The sequence below is a fragment of the Cygnus atratus genome, chromosome 8 (genome assembly GCF_013377495.2).
Source record: "Cygnus atratus isolate AKBS03 ecotype Queensland, Australia chromosome 8, CAtr_DNAZoo_HiC_assembly, whole genome shotgun sequence".
NCBI lineage: Eukaryota > Metazoa > Chordata > Aves > Anseriformes > Anatidae > Cygnus > Cygnus atratus.
The window spans coordinates 7063925-7083809 of NC_066369.1; the positions used below are offsets into that span (position 1 = coordinate 7063925).

Consider the following 19885-nt stretch of genomic DNA (forward strand, 5'->3'; position numbering starts at 1 on the left):
AGTGCTCCTGCCTTCCTGGTATTTTCCATGAGCATTGAGAAACATTTTTAAGCATGCTTGCCTTTTTGGCAGCCAATATATGTTGGCGATGGGAAAGGCAATAGTTTGGACCATCGGGTAAAATAATAATGAGAAAATGGTGGTAGTATGCATGTGCAGAATTTGCTTAGAATGTTTTATTTTCATGTCTGCTAAAAGGTCAGGTTGTGTCTGCTGGATATTTCAGGACATAGTCGTTTATATTCAGAGAAATGCATGCATTTGTTGGAGGTGGAAAGTGAAATTCTTTTTGGCAGAAAATGGAGAGGCTTCAGAGAAAATGAGAGAACTGGAGGAAATAAAACCAATTACGTTTGAAACTTTTATTTTGGAGAGTTCTTGCACAGCTTCCTTTTAATCCCTGATTAACATATGAAAGTAGATATGCTGAGACACAGCTCTAGTACTAAACCCTTTGATAACAGAATTAGAAGTCTATGGTGCAGGGTTATTTGATTTGTCTGTATTGCCTTCTGCAGCAGTGATTGCTAGGCAGGCAAAGGAAAACACAAACGAGATGTGTTTTGTTACTCGTGTTGTGTCTGAGACAGGCACTTCGAAGTATCCCAGAAACCATTACTGTCTTTAATGCCTACTGCTGATTACCAAGGCTGAAGTTTCCAGTGCAAATAAAAATTGTCCTTGGACAGGTTGGTCCAAAACGGTGATAAATAGCAGTGGTTCACGTGAATGCTAGGAGATGTTTAGTATTATTGAAATTAAAAGGAAAATGCTGAAAATACTGAAAGCCCAAAGTCATTGTAATCTTTGTAGCAGGTGTTCCCAGTATCAGAATGCAAATGAACATATCTAACATATGTACACTGTCCCCATTCAGCCGTCTTCCAGGATGGAGGAGAGCCTTCCTCTAAATCAGTCTTTCCATCGGCGGTGGCTGCACCATGTTCCACATCTCTACGCGGGAGCCCTCCTTCTCCTGCCGGCTGGGGCTGTAGGTCCCTTGTGTCGCCCGTTTATTGGCAGCAATGACTGAAACCACAACTGCCAAGAAGAGGATCAATAACAAGGCCAGCATTACTGAGCCAATGGAGGTGAATATGTTCGAGATCAAGTCAGTTGTCAACTGGAAGGATTGAAATAATTGCAATATAATTTATGTCAAGAGAATACAGAGATACACTTGAGCTACCATGGAAGGAAAACAAAAAATCCTTCTATGGACAGGACTTTGCAGAAAGGACATACTGCTGAAGCGCCATTATTTTGAAGAGAAGTAAATTACCCCCTCCAGAGTTTGTTCGTTGGACTCTTTAGAAAATTGCACACTCACTGCTGGGTATTAACACACAAGGCAGAGTTGGATGAATTTCATGTAATGACCCTTTTAATTTGGCAACTTCCTTTCTGCTTGAAAATAGTCTGTCAGCTAATGCTTCTTGGACTGTAGTGGTAATTCAGCAATTATTTGCTTAATCACTTTAATAATAATTCATTTTCTTTAATTTTGTTGTGAACATGTTATTGCTAGTCTTTGCTACTGTGAGTTAAACGCAAGCTATTTTGACTGGCTATATAGTCAGTCACATTTCTGTTTCTCTTGCTGGAGAAGTCAAGTTTCTGTGAATACTTGCATATAGAAAATTTGCTTACTGTAAATATTTGTAACTATTCTACAGAAATTCCTGCCAGTATTTTTCTTCTACCAGCATGTTTGCATGAAATAAGCATATAGAGACTGCACATGAACATAACTGACATCTATTCAGTGAGAAATGAGTATCAGTTTATCTCACAAATGCTTTAAAATATTCATCCATCTTTTCTTCTACACATAAGCTTTGCAGCTTAATCTATAGAAACACAACCAGTACAGTATGGGATGAATGTAAGGATGCTATGACTTTCTGTCTGTTTTCATGCAGCAGTAGAAAACGTGATAATGTCAGAAGGCACAGTGCGCATAAACAAATCTGCCAGTTAAAAAGCTTTAGACCAGGGAAATTTTAGAGTAGTTGAATATTTTATACACATCTACATATGTGTTTTTTGTATTTAAGGTTTTGTTTTTAAATGTTGTGAGGGTAGCCGATGAAGTGATGTGGATGCTGCAGAAAAGTGGTCACTGCGGACAGAATGACCCTGGAAGGAACTGAACTTCTGGGCAGATTCTGCCATCCATCATTTTTTGATTTATATTACGAGTGGCAGCTGAACTGCCATAGATGAGTGTGTGCTCGAGGGTGAACTTTCAAATCCCAAAATATTTAGAAATGGAAAATAGCAGGTCAAAGCTAGGTTTCCCAGTTAGATACTGCATGTTACAGGATATTTTAGTGACCTGCTTACTCGTCATTTCTAAGGAAGTGCAATTATGGTTCTGAGAATGACTCTGCGTTCAGCAATGGATCCAATGTGTTGTTTCTGTGGCAATGCCCTGTGTGCCGTGCTTGGACTCACACTGCTCAGGTTGACAGTGCCAGAGGAAGAATGATAAAACAATCCTGCCTCTTTTTTCTCTGCACCTCCATGCTGATGTAAAAGGTCCAGCTATAATAATAAAAGCAAGTTGATCTCAGGCATTCTCTCTAGGGGATGCATAACGCGCCGGGGTATTATTTTCCTCTGTCTTTGATGCCTGTGTACAATTCCTATGATTTTTTAAAGCATTTTTTTTCCAATAGAAATAATCCAGTGCAAGTGACAGGCCATATGAGTCCAACCGTAAAATAAGGTGACATGAAACATGTTGGTCTTTTAAATTGTAGGATTGGGAAGGTCATTTCATCTGGAGATGTGTTACAGATATGTTTGAGAACTGAGTTTTTCTCTGCACTCTTAGACTCAACGAGAGTCTATGGAAGGACCTGATGTCTCAGAAAGACTGCAAATTTTTAATGCAATTTTTGTTCTCAAAAGCTGTTTATTATTTTCATTTTCTGCTCTGGGAAATTGAGGAACAAGATAGTTTAGGCCAACTCTCATCCTGGGGTTGAACCTGATGGTGGTGAAAGAAACGTACTACCATAAGCTGATGGATGGTATTATGTTGTATTCAATATGTGAACTTTCTGAAATTATTTTTCCATTTTCTTGTCCATACTTTTTTACTTTCTGCTGTAAGTATGCCTATATCTATGGAGACATTCTTTTAATGATATCTTTCAAATTGCACTTTCTTAAGGGTAAGTTTAATGCAGAGGAGTAGGGGAGAAAAAACAACTGTAAATTGTTAAAATGCAATCAAATATCTAAACCTCATTCTCAGGTTGAAATCTTTATAAAAGGATTTTTTTTCTCAATAGCTGCTTATTAGAGAAACCTTATTCATAGCACATTGCAGCAATCCACTAGACATTTTGCTGCAATTCTAATTTCTGTTTAATAACATTTATGGTGAGAGAAGATCATTGCATTTGGTTTGGTCTACCAGTGACCTGAACTTCAAAAAATACTGAAAATTGCACGTATTGCCTGTATCTGGGTTGGACAAAATACTTCCTCTTGAGCCAGTAAGTTTAAAAAAAAATAAGTTACCTCACTGATTAAAGTCAATTGAGCTCTTTTTTCTTTTTTTTCCCCATGATCAGATGATACACAGTCTAACTTTAATTCTGCTTTTATATCGTTTCTAATTTCTAAATACGAAAAAACTGGTCTTTATGCATTCATTTGGGTGAATTCCTATTAACCCAAAAAATCTACTGTCCCTTGTACTGTCCCTTGCTTCATCAGCCCACAGATCACTGCCCAAGTTTTACGATGTAGGTAGCCCCCTTAGCAGACGCAGTGAATTGATAGCAGAATTGCCAGAAGGCTCTGCAGTCTGGTCCCATCAAAATCAACTGCTTCTTTTGTAACTGATGGCTGAACAGTTCAGTTAATTTGGAAAATGAACTGGCTGATCTGGAAAAAGCATCAGAGAAGTTCTGTCTCTGATCATCTCTGTGTCTTTTCCTCACAGTATTTGATGGTGATGATACTGAACTAATCGTAACTGGTGATCCCAAAGAGAAAAAAGCATTGAGCAGTATTTTCAGAAACATATTGCTGCCAAAGCAAGACCACCTGAGGGCTCTTCTGACCTGAATGAACCTACAAGCCTTGCTAGAAGGTAACCAGTACGGGACCAGTTGTGAGAGTTCCCCTGCCCCTAAAACACAGTAGCTGTTGTTAAAAGCTATATCTTTACTGGTAATGGGTGCTGATGGCGAGATGATGTCATGTGTCATGGTAATACAAACAAAATGAAGTTGGCTAAAATTAGAAGGTCAAACTGCTTCTCTCTAAGATGTTTTACATAGCGTGTTCTATTTACGTGTCTTTGGATGTCAGCCAGAGCAAGGTTATTTGGCTATATTGCCCAAACTTATTTGGGTAAAATTAAAATAAAAAATAAAAATTAGTAATAATTAAAAGGAAAATATTCTTGAACTAAATTTTCATGTAGTGAATAGTTTTATCTGCAAAGACAGAAGTAAATGCAGGATTTATTTATTTTTTTTTTTTGAAACAAGGTCTTTCGACTTTTCACTTTTGATTTTATTTTAAAGTTGATTCTTTTTCTTTTTAAGTTTTTAGACTGTTAAGTTAAAAATATTTCAAATATTTAGATAAAATTATGAATAGAAGTTTTTCTTTTCATTTGGTTATTTCATTTGGTTGTAGACTAACTGTTCAGCCTTGGTTCCTTGATTTGCTCTGTAGATGAAGAGTTTGGGTCATGAATGCCCAGGTCACGAGGTAGCATATAGCAGTCTCCTATATGTATGGTTATCTTTAAACAAGATGTCTTCCAAACAGTTATTTTATGAGGAGAACATTAGAGATTTGCTATCTATGAATGTTTCCATGTGTGCCAAATGTCAAAGTCAAGTGGAACAGCACAAGGGAGCCAGCAAAATACAAAGGGCCTCTTCCTCTTGTGTGTTTTACATCAGCATGACTTAGCTGATCTAATCCTGCTTTATGTCAGTATGGGGGATGAGAATTACGGCCCCCGACACCAAGTGCTGAGCCAGAGCCAGAGAGGAGAGAGCTGTGGTGCCGGAGCAGCGATTGCTGCATGCGTGAGAGAGAAGTAGCACGAGCTGCTCGGGACACTGCTACCTGGGTATGAGCTTTGCATGGGAAGCATGGCTTGGGCCACAGTCTTTAGGATGTGAAAGCAATGGCATAACATGCTCTGAAAGCAGATGCATGCCTCTATTGCTGGGCATTAAGATTTAATCATCCTTCATTTCAGCACTCACATAGAAATATGCTGATTCTGGATGCTTTGCAAGACAGAGACATCAACATAAGCTTTAAAATACAGGAATTGCCCAGCCCTGGAGAATTCCCTTCTCTGTCATGTGCGGTGCTTTCTGGGAATTCTGCAGCTGCTCGTGTGCACTAGAGCTTTCGCTGGTGAAGTCCCCAGATCTGGAGTCCTGACACCACTCATGAGGTTATCACTTCATTCCCGGTAAGAAAGTCTGATCCATGCCATCCAGATTTACTGCTCCCAAATCAAAACCATTTGCTAAAGTAATGAGGGATGATTGGCTTGAGTGGTACTAATCCACGTCAGAATTACTTTGAAAGGTTTGGGGGCATATAGGGATAATAATGAGCAGCCAAAGAAAAGCCATTAGCATGATTAGAAGGCCCATAGATATGCTGAGTTTATTTCATTGAGGATTTATAACCATCTTATCAGCAAATTATCCCATTAAAAGTTGATTTCAAGTAAGAATCCCAGTGGTTCTAGAAGAAATCCAGTAAGTAATACGCAAATCAATTCTAATGAGATGCACTGATAACCCCAGCTTGTGGGACTACAGTTTATTTTCAACAGCAGCAAAGTGGCCATAAATCTATGGACTGACTTTGTTCCAGTATAAGTACTTTAAATGAGTGGCACATGATTTTTTTCCACCTTCACAACCAAGCACCTACTGCTCTGCCTTGCACCATCTGTAAAAAGTAGCTGCTCAGCCTGTGCTAAACACCAGCCACCAGGTTCCAGGAGCTGTGTGACCGAGTTGTTAGGCTGCAGATTTGAACCAGTTTTGAACTATTTAGGACTCTTAAACGGAGCAGATTCATGTCCAGTTGAGACAAACCCCGCACTGGCAATTGGAAATGACAAATTATTTTTTAGCTAAAAAAGGGAGGAATCTTCTCCCTCTGACACCATGTCCCTTGAGAGGAGGCTGTCCTGTCATCCCACACCTATCTCTTTAGTCCTCTGAAAATCTATCTGTACTGTGTATAGAGTTGTAAATAGTCTTGAATTTTCACTGATTGCCATTGTTGTTTCTTCCATCAGCCTCTGAGATATCTTCCTGCCATCCGCAGGAAAAGGCAATCCCATTGCTGGAGTACCTGAATGAGACCCCCCCACGGCTTGTTTGTAGCGGCATGGACATTGCTGAAGACAAAACCACTTTGATATGTGGAGAACAGCCACAGTATAGACAGCACACCTTGAAGAAGAATGTTCGTAGGTAAGTAACCTTTTTTTTTTTTTTTCGGTCTGAATGTTTTCTTAAAACAAAACAAAACAAAAACTTCATCTAGTATACATTTGTTTAAAAAATATAGTTTGAATAGTTTGTCTTCATTGCAATATGACAGTTTGAGTGAATTCCTTCCTGGAAAATGTCAACTTTTAGTTGTCTGACAATTCTTCATGAAATCAAAGCAGAAATATAGAGAGAATTCATTTTAGCAGCTATAAATTGATCATCTGGATTGACCAGTTATAAATTAGAAAAATGCAATCTGTTTTTATCAAGGAAGAATTATATCTTTAGTGCCCTGTGAGAAAATGAAGAAGTCAGAAACAATGGATAGCTATGATTTGGCTGGGCTTGCAAGGATTTAAGTTCATTGTAAGAAATTCTGACAGCCTCCCTCCTGTCATGTGAAGTCTCACTGTTGTGACACTTCAGAAGGTAGCGAGGAAGTTTGTTCTATAGTTTGTTTTATAGTGGAGCAAGAAATTGGAAAGTAAAGGTGGTAGGTGGCTCTCCAAAATGTTCTAGCTAATTCCAGAGCAGCCTTTGGTTAAAGCAAGGGTGTTATCCACATTGGCCTTGATCTTAGGTAGCCTTCTATTTACAATATTAACTTTTTAGTTGTAGCTTTCAAACTCAAAAGCCTACTTTTATGAACTCATATCTAACAAACAGACTATATACAATAATTATTATGTCTTTTAATACTTGGAGTATTGATGCCTGGTGTATATTAACTATTTAATGGAAGTGTCCCAGTCAAAAATAATGATGGTATTTAATAGGTCTGGGATGGTCTGTCTTAGGTAGAAGAAATAATACTTCTTTTTTCAGTAGTATACTTCGTGAGCTGAGCCATGGACTCAAGAAAACCCTTAAGTGCCTAAGTAGTGCCTTAAAATCTCCATTACATATTTTGGTGGATCAGTGTCTTGCAGAACAGAGTATTAAATGCCTTTTCTCCCAGGCAGCTGAGTGTTGGTTACACACAGAGAAATGATTTGGCTGGCAGTTTGGGAGGTAAGCTGTCGTTAAGCTGCGAGCTTTCTGAAAACTCCTTGATAGCATTTCTGCAGCAACTGCCAGTGCTAATTTTTGTAAGAGTGCTCCAGTTCTTTTTAAGATCATCTTGCTGGTGCAGCACAGATTAAATGTGCAGCTCCAATGTGTTGTTATGAGATGCCTTTTAAAATTCTATTGACAGCCTCTGGTGTAGAAACTTAACCATCTGCTGCAATTTGAAAGGGTAAGAGAGAAAATCTATAGCTGGTTTAAATCCAGGTAAATCATGCTGAGGAGTTTGTCCCATAGCTGCTAAATTGCAGACTAGACAAATAGTATGACAGTGTTTTAGTAAAGGTGTCAGTCTCTGGGGTGCAACATCACTTTCCAGCTTGGGAAATGCTTTGGGGTATCATATATAATTATTTTTGTACATGGCAACAGAGCAGTACATCAGGTATTGTTTCTATGTAGGGGATATTTGCATTACAGCTTTGAGACAGCAGATTCTATATGAATAAATCTTGGTGGTGGATTAAAGCCTTGCCAGGCAAGCTTCTCACAGGAAGGAATGGATAATATTTAAAATCAAAAGACTATTGTTGAAAACAGTAACTTTCTGTCATTGTCTGGCATCTAGCTGGTTTGAGTTTACTGCATCCACATAGTTGCCATGGTAAAAATTACTCCTGAAAAGGGATTTGGAAGAATGCACAGTAGTGGCCTTTTGAGGACATCTGTGTCTGTTGTCATAGGAGAGTAAAGGAGGTGGAGGTCAGTAGGTTAGACCCAAAAGCAGGAGGAGAAGAATAGGAGAAGGTGCTACAGTGCTGAAGATGAGGGCAGGACAGTTCCTGAAGAAAAGAGGTGAAGAGAGATTCAGCAGACAGAATGGATTAAGTGAAATGATGAGAAAGAGGAATGAATTTCACAGTGGTTTTCTTCATTGATTGTGTAGGTGTGGAGCAGACCAGCATGTGAAGGATGATACTGTAACATTGAAGATGGGGCTGATGAGAATGACAGTGTTTGGGTAAGAGAACAGGGCAGGAAATGACAACATATACTATCAGCAGCTATGCCAAGAGTGGAACTAACACATTTCTAATGAAAACTTCCGATTTTCTGAAATTTGCATGTTTTTTCTCTCTTTCTCTTTGATTCTAGATTCTCTCTTTTTTTCTTCTTTTTTTTTTTTTTCTTTTTCTGTATTAGGTAACATTACGAAATATTTTGCCTAGGTATTTTCAATCTGGCAGCACAAACCCGATTTAAGCGAATACCTGCACATTGCTTCTCCACCCCAATATGTATCAATGCACATTGTTTTCACTATGCATGATTCAGTTGTGTTTTGTGTTATCAATTTCAGTTAACTTTAATGGATTTGCAGAATCTGAACTGAGGGCACCGAACTGGTTGCTCAGAACTCCAATTTGCAGCTCACAGCAGCTGAGGTAAAAGATCTCTTCTTCAAAGAGCAAAGTTAGTGGTAGATGATCTTTTATTTCTGAAATCAGACCTTTGAGATCAGCAGTAAGCTGGGGAGGCAGTAAGCAGGGGGGGCGGTAGTGTACAGTAAAGTAGAAACAGAATTAGGATTCCTGTTCTAGTCCATAATTGACAAATACTTTCCATCCCTACTCTGTGAAGCAACTAAACTTACAATCTCCAAGACGTTCTATGAAATTCATTGTCCTATTTGTGGTATCCCTGCCCATGGCGGGGGTGGGGGGGGTTGTGGAAAGAAATGATCTTTAAGGTCCCTTCCAACCCGAGCCATTCTGTGATTCTATGATTTGGTGCTAAGCTTCTGCAAAACAGTCATGTGTTGCTACCTAGAATTAATATTATGCTGTCAAGTGGTGATGAAATAAGTAGCTACTTGACTGTTTCACACTGTCAGACAACAAGGTATCAAGTCAACAGTGAGCCTTTGTTGGTGCAGCACTTAGATTGCAGCCATCTCCTGCTTCCAACTGTAAATATTAATGGTATAAGTTAGACCTTTATTGGCTATATAATACTTGCCTTAGCATGTTACATGACACTGTCACGTTACTTAGCTAATTATATTCCTAGATAAAAATTTGGAGTATGTTTTTATCCTACTAGCCTGTTTTTTTGTTTGCTTGTTTGTTTCTCTAGTAGAACGCTGATTACAGAGAACTGTCATCATTACATTTTAGATTCAAGAAAGACTTTGGAAGGGATGCACACAGGGAAAGTGTAAATTAAATTCTTATAAAAATCTATAGACGTCTACATCAACAACAACTCCTTGGAACCCTATTTTAATCTTGATTCAGATGTTGGATTTGTCAGTGAACTTGCTGCTTCTTGTAGCTTTTTTTTTCTTTTCAGTGTACTTCCATTTTGTTGATGGGAGTGTATGAGTCTGTCTCTACCCAAGAACCTTAACTCTGCTCTCAGGGATTCTTGGTTCAATTACTGCACACCTAGTATAATATCCAGCCATTTTACTAATAGTGTCAGCATTCAACAGGTTTGCATTTGAACAGGATTTGGATAAAGCCAAATCTAATAATTGTTGTTTGGTGTTTTTTTTTTTTTGATATTTACTGAAGACGCAAGTGGTTTATGAAGTCTCTTTACATGTTATAGCCAGCACAGTACATGAGAAAAAGGTCTCAAGAAATACATCAGATTACTCTTAACTTTCTACTCCATGCTTTTACCTTACTGCCACCTAAAGATAACTAACAGAAAATACATTGGAGTTCAGATCAGAGAGATTTACTCTAACACTTTAGGAAGTAATGGGGGCCTTGTCAATGTCTGTCTTTTAAGAAGACTTCCTACACTTTCAGAAGGTTTTCTTGAAGCTCATACTTCTTAGACCAAAAAATAATCTGCTGGCTCAGCTAAATGAATTTATCTCTGCTCCTCCAAGGCAAGTCATTTTGAGTGTGAGTGTAACTCAGCTCTGTTTCTAGCCAGCTGATTATTTTGGATCTGTGGGCTCCATCTTTGGCAGTCTGTCATTTGCTTGGTGTTTGTGCAGCTGCTAGAACATGGAGGCAAGAGGTCATGAGCAAGAAGGATTAAGTTTGATAGACCATATAATGGATATCATAGAGCTGTTGCAGAGCAGGCATTTTTCCTATATAAGATTTCTTTTTGGAGGGGCATATGACATTCTCTGTTGCTTAAACTGCAAGCACATTGCACTTGCACTGGTAATAAATAATTCGTAAGTATATATTATGGGTTTAGAGGCTGAACTGAGTCTAAACTTCCATTTCCACGTGAGCTGACCTGTTATCTGTTGTCCAAGCACTGAGTCATTGCTCCTTCCCAGGAGGGCCAGCCAGGCCCTCACTCCCTGTGCTGTTGCCTGCGGGCTCAGCTCCTCACCCTGGGGAGATATTGTGGAGAGCTGAAGGGTCTTGCTGAGACTTGAAATACTCAGAGAAACTGAAAGGTTTGGGCTTGATCTCTCTTGTTATCTGTAACTACTTCAAAGCAATGATGACACATTTCTTTTGAGTCAGCACGTGGCTATTTTCAGTTCCTCAGGCAGCAGGGACAGAGCAGGTGCCACTGTCCATCCTTATACACCTGAGTTTGTTCTGAATGCTCCAATATTTTTATTTTAAGGCAGGGAATTATCCATGCTCAGATATAAACAAAAGACATCTAACAGCTAGCAAGCTAAAACTGTAGAATTAAACTAAGGACTTCCTCAGACTTCAGTACAGCTTTCTTATAGAGGTTATTGGTTTTGTCTTGAGTGTTAGAATAACCAGCAGTTTGTATAAATGGGATACTCAGGAGTCCATTCCTAAACATTGTGATGAATGCCAACAAGAAGCCTGTTAAGTACTCAAGCAACCATCTTAAGGGGATGATTTTTACGTGCTTTATTCAAACAGTGAAGTTACCTTTCCATGTTAAAATATTGCATGAATAAAATCTGTTGTAATTTAATCTATATTCAGATAAAATGGGTGTCAAATTCTTTCTCATTTGCAGTTTAATGGTGTAGAATTAGTTAATCTTTTAACTACAATTCATAGTTTATGAGGGCCAGGATGCTGAAACTAAGTAAAGTTTAATAATGCTGAGCAGTTATAAAAAAGATAATACAGTAATCTTATTTTAAAAATATATTTTACCTGAGAAAAGCAATTGCCAAACAGGCAATTGGTTATCTTTCTCATACAGTGCTTATGGGATCCTCATCTCAACACTAGCATTTTCTCCCTATTATTTCACTATTCAGTACACGTTGTAAACCTAAGGCCAGATTCCAGAACAAGAAAGGTAGCACTTCAGTCTGCTGTAGAGGATTTCTAGTAATTATAGATGTTTTCTTAATGGCTCCAACTTCAGTTAACTTTTTTTCCCATTTAAAATGATCTTTTTACTTATAAAGAGCCATATAGCCTTGCCTTTGCCAGGAGCTGAATAAGGCACAAAAGGGCTGAGTGTGGAGAGCCATGGCCAACAGGACAAGGCAAGTAAGAACCATGTGGTTCTTGGTGTGGGCCATGGGTTGACACATATCTGTATGGAGAGCTCAGGTCACTTAAATTCCTTCTTCCTTGAGAATGCAAGAGTCATCAGAACTGGAGATACCTGTGAGCTGTGAAATCAAGCAAGTTATATATAATTTAGGCAGAAGTGTCATACATTATGTCCTGGTTTCAGTTAGGACAGAGTTAATTTTCCTCCTAGTAGCTGGCAGGGTGCTATGTTTTGGATTAGGATGAGAAGAGCGCTGATAACATGCTGATGTTTTAATTGTTGCAGAGCAGTGCTTACACCAAGCCAAGGACTTTTCAGCTTCTCGCTCTGTCCTGCTAGCGAGCAGGCTAGGGATGCAGCAGGAGCTGGGAGGGGACAGACCCAGGACAGCTGACCCAAACTGTCCAAAGGGGTATTCCATACCATCTGACGTCATGCTGAACAATATATAGGGGTGGCTAGCCGGGGTGGGGGGGCCGGCTGCTCGGGGATAGGCTGGGCATTGGTCAATGGGTGGTGAGCAATTGCATTGTGCATCACTTGTTTCGTACACGTTATTACTAGTAATACTATTATCATTATTATTGTTATTATTATTTTCCTGTCTTAATAAACTGTCTTTATCTCAACTCACAGGCTTCACTTTCCTGTTTCTCTCCCCCATCCCAGAGAGGGAGGGGGAGGGTGAGCGAACGGCTGTGTGGTGGTCAGCTGCCAGCCAGGTTAAACCACAACACATTAGCATTTTCTTTTGGAAGAATACTTCTGTGTCCTTTTTTTTTCTTTTTTTTTAATATATCAGTGATTTGGGGAGAGGATGAAAAATGTTGTCATGAGCTAGGGATTTTCAACTCAAAACTTTCTCAAGCTGAAATACATTGTTTCAGGGTGCTGGGTCCAGGCTAGATGTGCTCTGGCCAGCGAGTGCATCAGGCCTGAATGTCTCTCCAGAGGAGTGGAGGTAGCTGGGTACTGAATGGAAATATTTCCATGCTATTTCCATGTAGAGAAGTTCACCATTTCAGAGAGTATTGCTTCATAGCAGGTTATACAAATAACGGTTAGTTTATATTTTCATTTCACGAATAGATACAGTAGACTCCAAACTGCTTACATGCTTGAGAATCTCCAAAATCCCTACTGTAGCATTTCACAGGGTCTACCAATAACCAAAGCTGTCTGCAGCAGTGAAAAATCTGCTTAAGCTAAATAATTACAAAGGTTTGTAAAGGACACAGCTGCTGAGTCTTCTGTTCTTTGCACTGAATTACAGCAATATCACATTGGTGTTCTTGAGAATAATCTATTTTACCAAATAGTGTTTGAATAAATTTGAGGACTGCTGTTTTTTGCTGCACAGTTTGGTACAAAGAATCTCAGATATTTAAGTAACAAGCTCTGCCTCTTATGTAAGTGACTCTGGATCAAAACACATAAGTGTTTCTGATCATTTGAAACCCAAATATTTTTAAAGTCCTCAAGAACAAGGATTTGTTTTATTGCTTTTTAGTGGACAAATATTCTAGAAGCCTAGTAAAGTGTGCAAATATTTTTTCAGACACTTTTAGGAATGGAGTTTCATAACAAGAACTGAAAAGTACTCTGCACAAGAACATACTTCACAGGCAGCGCACCAAGAGATACACAGGCAGATGAACATGCCACCCCTGCTTCATCTGGAAGCATCATAATTTCTAGACCTTTTGATAGTAATTATAAGCATATGATTAGTTTCTGAGGCATTAAAACCATTCTACCAAAAGTATTTGTTATGCTGAGCTAGCATATAGATAGTATTGATGACTACAGGACTACCACTGTCTATATAAAGTAGTGGCTGGAGCCGAGGACCATGGTTCCCATTTAGGAACCTAAACAAAAGGAGATAGATTTTTTTAAAGCATTTAATGTGTTGTACCTGAAAAATGTCCCTATTTGTTCTTTAGCTGGCATCCTTTATATATAAATATACCTTAGATGCAGGTATGTTCTGGTCTTTCTAATTGTAATGGTGGTGAACATACTTCCTCTGAAGTCAATTTCTAATCCGGTAATAAATTTCATGTAGTGCCTTGCACACATTTTGATTCTGTTAATTTTAGTGAAGAGACCGAATATCCAATCCCAAGAGGTTTCTGGCATCACGAACTCAGTATGAGTAAGTTTTCTTTTCCATCATAAGCTCTTTGACTTCTGCCCAGTTTCTTTTTCATTTCATAAGCATTCAGGGAAAAGTCAGGCTATATTTTTCAGCTTGAAGGTGAGGATGGATTTTTCTCTTCTTTAAAAACTTTTGGTCAGCTGTGCTATTTTGGGATTCATGGAATTAAAACAGATTTATGGTCTGATTTCAGTCAGTGTTTGGCCAATTTGCCTAGCAATATAAAGCATCTTATTGTGTAAAATGGCCCATAGGTGACTACTGCCTGCTCTTGGGGTATTTGTTCCTGCTTAAAAAAAAAATAATCTGTTTTTATATTTGAATTAATTGTTTCAAAGCCACTTCCAGTATACCCTTGTTGCTAAGCATGCTTCATTATTGGAAGCCAGAAGAAATAGATAAAAGAAAAAAAGAACATTAATTCTCATGAACCATACGAGAAAAAACATGTAAAATTTAGTATCTGAACAATGCAGGCATGGAGTGCACGAATGTGTTATAAAGTGAGCAATGACTGAAGTAAATGCCCATGTGATGTGAATGTGAGTCTACAGGGAAAACATCAGAAGGTGAGAAAAAGGAAAACAATGCCATTGCAACGTAAGGATGGTGTATAGACAAAATGTGTTAGTCTGAATACTAAATGTGTTATGTGAATACCCTACTTGAGTTGATTCCTCCTATACTGCAGAGTGTTATGCTGTCATATGTCATCTGGGCTCCCTTTTCTGCTCATATTTACCATGCACGTTAAATATTCAACTGCTTTTCACTGATGCATGCAGTAATGCTGGCCTTATGAGGAGCTCTCTTGTCTTTTCCAGCTAAGATGCATCAGATAACCTTACTGTCTTTGCATCCTAATGTTTTTGTACCTTATGTTATGACACATATTAAATATGTTTCTTGCAATATCCTTTTAGAAAATTTAGTTAAATCCTGTGTTCTGAATACAGACTAATAGAAAAATAGCAAAGGATATTAAGGGGCTGTTCTGCTCTGAGAAACAATTTTTAAAACGGCATTGTGACACTTGCAATGACTTCCAGAGCAGAACTGCTCATTTTACAAATCTAAAGATGTTTCTTCTTACTGTGCATTTGACCTGGCACAGGAATAAAACTGGGTTCTCTCCGCTCATACCATCAACGGTAAAGAGTCTGCCATGATGGGTGATCTACAGCCATGCGAATGACATGAAAACAAATAAATTCCAGCTTTTTCCCCGCTCAGTTGCACTGACCCTGCTAGGCTAATAAAAATATGAAAAGCTCACTTCTGTCACAAACTAATATTATTTCAATAACCTGTCATCAGACTGCAGTGAGTTTACCTGTACTGCCTGTGTTTTTCTCCAAAGAGCTGGCGTGCCGGAGCTTTTCTGTAAGTGATGCACTGCAGGGAGTAACCCCGCAGTACTGGAGAAGGCCCCTCATGCCTGCAGCCACCACCTGATGGAACCAGCAGCCTGCTCCAGTCTAGAGCTGAGGAGCATCAGGAAAGCTGACAGGTAAGAGGGGAATTCTGCTCCCTGGATGTTCTCCTACGCTGTGGTTTGCTCCCAGCTTGGACAGACAGAGAGCAGGAGTGTGCCAGGGGCTGGATGTGCTGCTGTGGTCGCTGGAGGATGAGAGCATCCATTTTGAACATGGGTTCAGTCGTCTGTGCTTTGGTCCTCAAGTATCACTGGCTTCAGTAGGACTTTGGGACATGTAAACAAGAGTGGTTTTAGGCATCTCCAATTTCATTAGGTTATTTTATTGAGAGGTAAGGACCTCAAATGCGGTGGAGTTAGCTACGCATAATGTGAGTTTCAGAAAATTAGTCCTTATTTTGAAATATTTTACTGTATATATTAGCCTTTCTCAATAGGCTGCAAGAGCACCAGAGAAGACAAAAGGCACACAGCAGATACACGTGCTCGTTTGCTAAGCCCTCAGCCCAGTGCTCTGTGGCCTTCCTCCACCTTGCTGCTGGGGGTCACCGGATGTCCAGGACAGTGCTCCGGGGGAGCCTGGAGCTGAGCTGCATGTATGGCAAGACCCTCTATTTGCTCCCTGCAGGGTACAACAGCTGGGATGAGCTTTTCAGTGAGCCAGAGAACCCCAGCTCTGCAGCAGGTGCTGAGGAGGAACAGCAGGTGGGTGGCTTGTCTTAAATCAGGGCAGTAGCACTTCTCAGTTTTGGTTGACTTACCCAGCCTTACTTCATCATTTTACTACACTCCTGGGGCTGGCTGCTGAGTAGTACTCTCTTAGTGTTGCCAACATTGAGCATTTAAACTTAGGCTAAGAAGAAAAACGATTACATTGCCTTAACATAATTGTATTTAAATATGTTTTAAAAAATAATAATCTGTGTTCTGTTTCTGACTTTCTGTGGCTCTTTGGACCTCCTTCCAGTTAGGAAGGCCTATCAGCTTATCTCATATCCCAGAGTCTGAAATCTGTGTGTTGGAGCATAAATGAGAGCCATCTACAGCAGAATCATTTGTTCAGATTAAAGGTGTTGACAGTATTACTACCCTTGTTTCACAAATGAACAAACTCTGAAGTATGGAAATGCCCTAAAACATCTGCAGTAGGAAAGAAAATCCAGGACAGGATCAAACCTACGATGATCACAAGGAGAAAAAAGTTCTTTCACCAAATACTTTTACACAAATGTGTAGATTTCTCCTTTGGGATTTTTTGTTTTTATTTCTCACATTTGAAGAAGCAGAACATAAATACTTCTCTTGCACTCCATCTCCTAAAATTTGAAAAGTTCTTTGCTGGAAAGAGAAGGTGAAATATTTTGTTTGTTTGTTTTGTTTCAAAGAATATAAAATTCTTCTACATTTTTGTAACCTCAGGACATAAACTGATGAAAATAATGGCTTAGAACTGATGCAATGTGAAAAGTAACCAGCATGGCTGTATTTGTCACTGCATTGCTCTATAGTTCTTGAAAAGAAAACGCTTTCCATCTTTTTGTATACTAGCAAGACAGATGTGTACAAGAGCAAGACAAACAAGTAAAGCTGTAGTGAGACTGGGTGTCATTGTTACATTCCTGTTGTCCACATCTTTTAGTTAAATGATCATTATGCATTAATAGCCTCAAAAGTATGAATATGTAAATAGGGAATGCATTATTCATGAATCACCAGGCATTAATTATTGTAATTAAGTATCATTTGCTACGTTCATATTACTAACCCTTGCAGTTAATGAATACATTAGCTAATCGCTGTAGCGCATATTCAATCAAAATTCCGTGTGCCTGTGCTATGGAAGCCTGAGAGAGTTTTACTGAATTTAGATTCAATATTGAACAAATCTTACATGCTTATCGGTGTATTTTTAATGACACTAAATGTGAATCGTAACCTCCAGTGCATGATGCTTGTCCTTGCGCCCAGGAGGACCGGATGGTACCAGCTGGAAGCAGGTATGAAAGCAACAGCCGTGCACATCAGAGAGCACAGCATTAGCTACCTTAAGCAGAACTTTAATTCTGGGACGTGAAATCCACCACCACTTTCAAGTTTCATGTATATTCACGTGTACAATAGGAGAGGGTATGCTTTGTGAGGAAGTGCTGTCCCGAAGGTGTAGCTGATGATAATGCTCGAGAAACCATTTCAAAGCACAGCCTGAGCTGTTCGCCAGTCAGCACGGGGACCACGTTTGCCTTTTGCTATGCACAGCACGGGCAGAGTGGGCTCTGGAGCCTAATGGGGCCTCAGGGCACTCTTGAAACACAAAGTAAAAGGAACAACCAATTTCTGCAATTTCCTTTTTTATTCTCTGGAGGTGTACTTCAGGTAATAGTTGTCCAACTATCACAGAGTGAACACTTGCTGGAGGTTTTTTGTTTGTTTGTTTGTTTCTGTGGCTATTTTTTTAGGCTACTATATAGCTTACAGTTTTTGAGGTAGAAATTGTGAAGAATTTTTCATTGCAAACAAAGGTTTTGTCATTTTTAGAGAAAATCACTGAATCAAGTTATAAAAATTCCAGTTCAAGTGCTAAAAGCTGATATACAAATAGAGTGCCCTCCCAGCTGAACCTTTGGGTGTTAGGCCAGGAAAAATATTTGCAATGAAGAAAAAGAAACCTCGTTTAATCACTGTGAGTCTGAAACAGATTTTTTTTTTTGCTATTTTTAGTTTCACCAACATACTGTAGTCACATGCATTTAGTAAACTGATTCTGGGATCTAGTTCCTTAAAAATTAAATGAACTGAGATTAAGAGAATTCAAATAATATTCAGCATTGAGGATACTTTCAAATTCACAAACACATGGGCTCTTTGTAGCTAAAACTGTGATAGGGTGCTGCTGGCAGAGCCTGAATTGCATTAGAGCAGCTGCAGAGGAGGGTCCCTCAGAACCTGGATTTTAAGGTTCAGAAGTAGGAGCTATCATCCAAAAATCACACAAAAACTAGTGCTTAGCATCCTTATTCTTCCAACTGTATTTTCACGTTTGTTTCTAAAACTTTTCTTTAAAATGGCCTAAACTTACCTTTCTTTTAAACAATATAGTTGATAACGTTATTTTAATTAATCTGGAATTTCTTTCTTTTTTTTTTTTTTTTCCCCTTAACCTTTTAAACTAGACCTGTGAAGTCTGTTCTCCACTGGAGATCTGTGCACGGGGGAGACCCAGCCTACGGGCTGTGACAACTCAAAGGGAAGGGATGACCTGTCGGAATGCTAACACAGACCTCCTAACACCCAATGGTTTGGTAAGTATTGACTTTTTTTTGTAAGTATTGTAGGGAGGAACCAAGTAGTAAGAGTCACTTTGAGCCATGTGGGCCCTTTATAAGCCCTTCCTCTCTGAGCTGTTGGTCTGGGACTGATGAGTTGTTCAGCTGTGCTGCACAAGATACTGGGGGCTGCCCAGGAGAGCGACTGCCCTGGGTGCTGCCAGCGATCCCGAGAGCAACTGGGAGATGGAACCACTGTTGGTGGGCAAAGCATGGCACACCTGATACAAATGGACAGAGCTGATAGCAGAAAATGAGGAGCAGACAGAGAGACAAAGGCAGAGGGTTTATTTTGTGCATAAAGGTAGGAAAGTCCTGTACACGTGCACAACATAGCAGAGCATACAGAAGTACAGAGAGGAAAGGAGCAGCGTAGCTGAAGTGGAGAGATGCTTCGTGATGACAAGGCATGCGAGGAAGGAAAGAATTCGAGTGCAGGAACGGAGAACATTTTTGCAGTGTGCACGCAGACAAAGACTGAACGGCTGCTCTGCAGGTAGTATATTCTAGATGAGTAACTTCCATATTCCTTTAAATCCATATAAAGCCCATATTTAATACAGCATGTACACTCACATCAAATTTCTAGTGTTAAAGAGAGTTTTGGAATTTCTATACAGATACATTTGTTAGTTTGCATACTGTGCTTACAGCTACAGTATGTCAGACATACTGTGTTAATACACGCGTTGGTTTCTAGATTTCTTCAATGTTAATACCAGGATGAAATTTTTGCTAACTGTAGTTTATCCATACTATGTAAAGTACATACCATCTCAATTTATTTATGTGGTATTTGAGATAAAACCAAAAAAATTCTCGTGATTTTTTATTTTGATTTTTTTTTTAAAAAGGTCGGTTTGGAAACCTTTGGTTAGAAGCATCTTCATAAGAATTTTCAGAATTCATATTTCCTTGCTTTTATTTAGCATTTGAAAATGGTATGATAGTTTTCATTTCAAATTATTTCTGG

The 19885-nt window shown here is 39.1% G+C and overlaps 1 protein-coding gene across 1 annotated transcript in view; it reads right to left on the minus strand.

Moving 5' to 3' along the window:
* Nucleotides 1-907: 907 nt before the first annotated feature.
* The window catches only part of CRB1 (crumbs cell polarity complex component 1), a 69920-nt gene continuing 50942 nt past the window's right edge, over nt 908-19885 (minus strand). The window contains exon 12 of the mRNA XM_035537429.2: nt 908-1123. Within this exon, the coding sequence (XP_035393322.2) occupies nt 908-1123 (216 nt within the window). The remainder of the gene's footprint in view (nt 1124-19885) is intronic.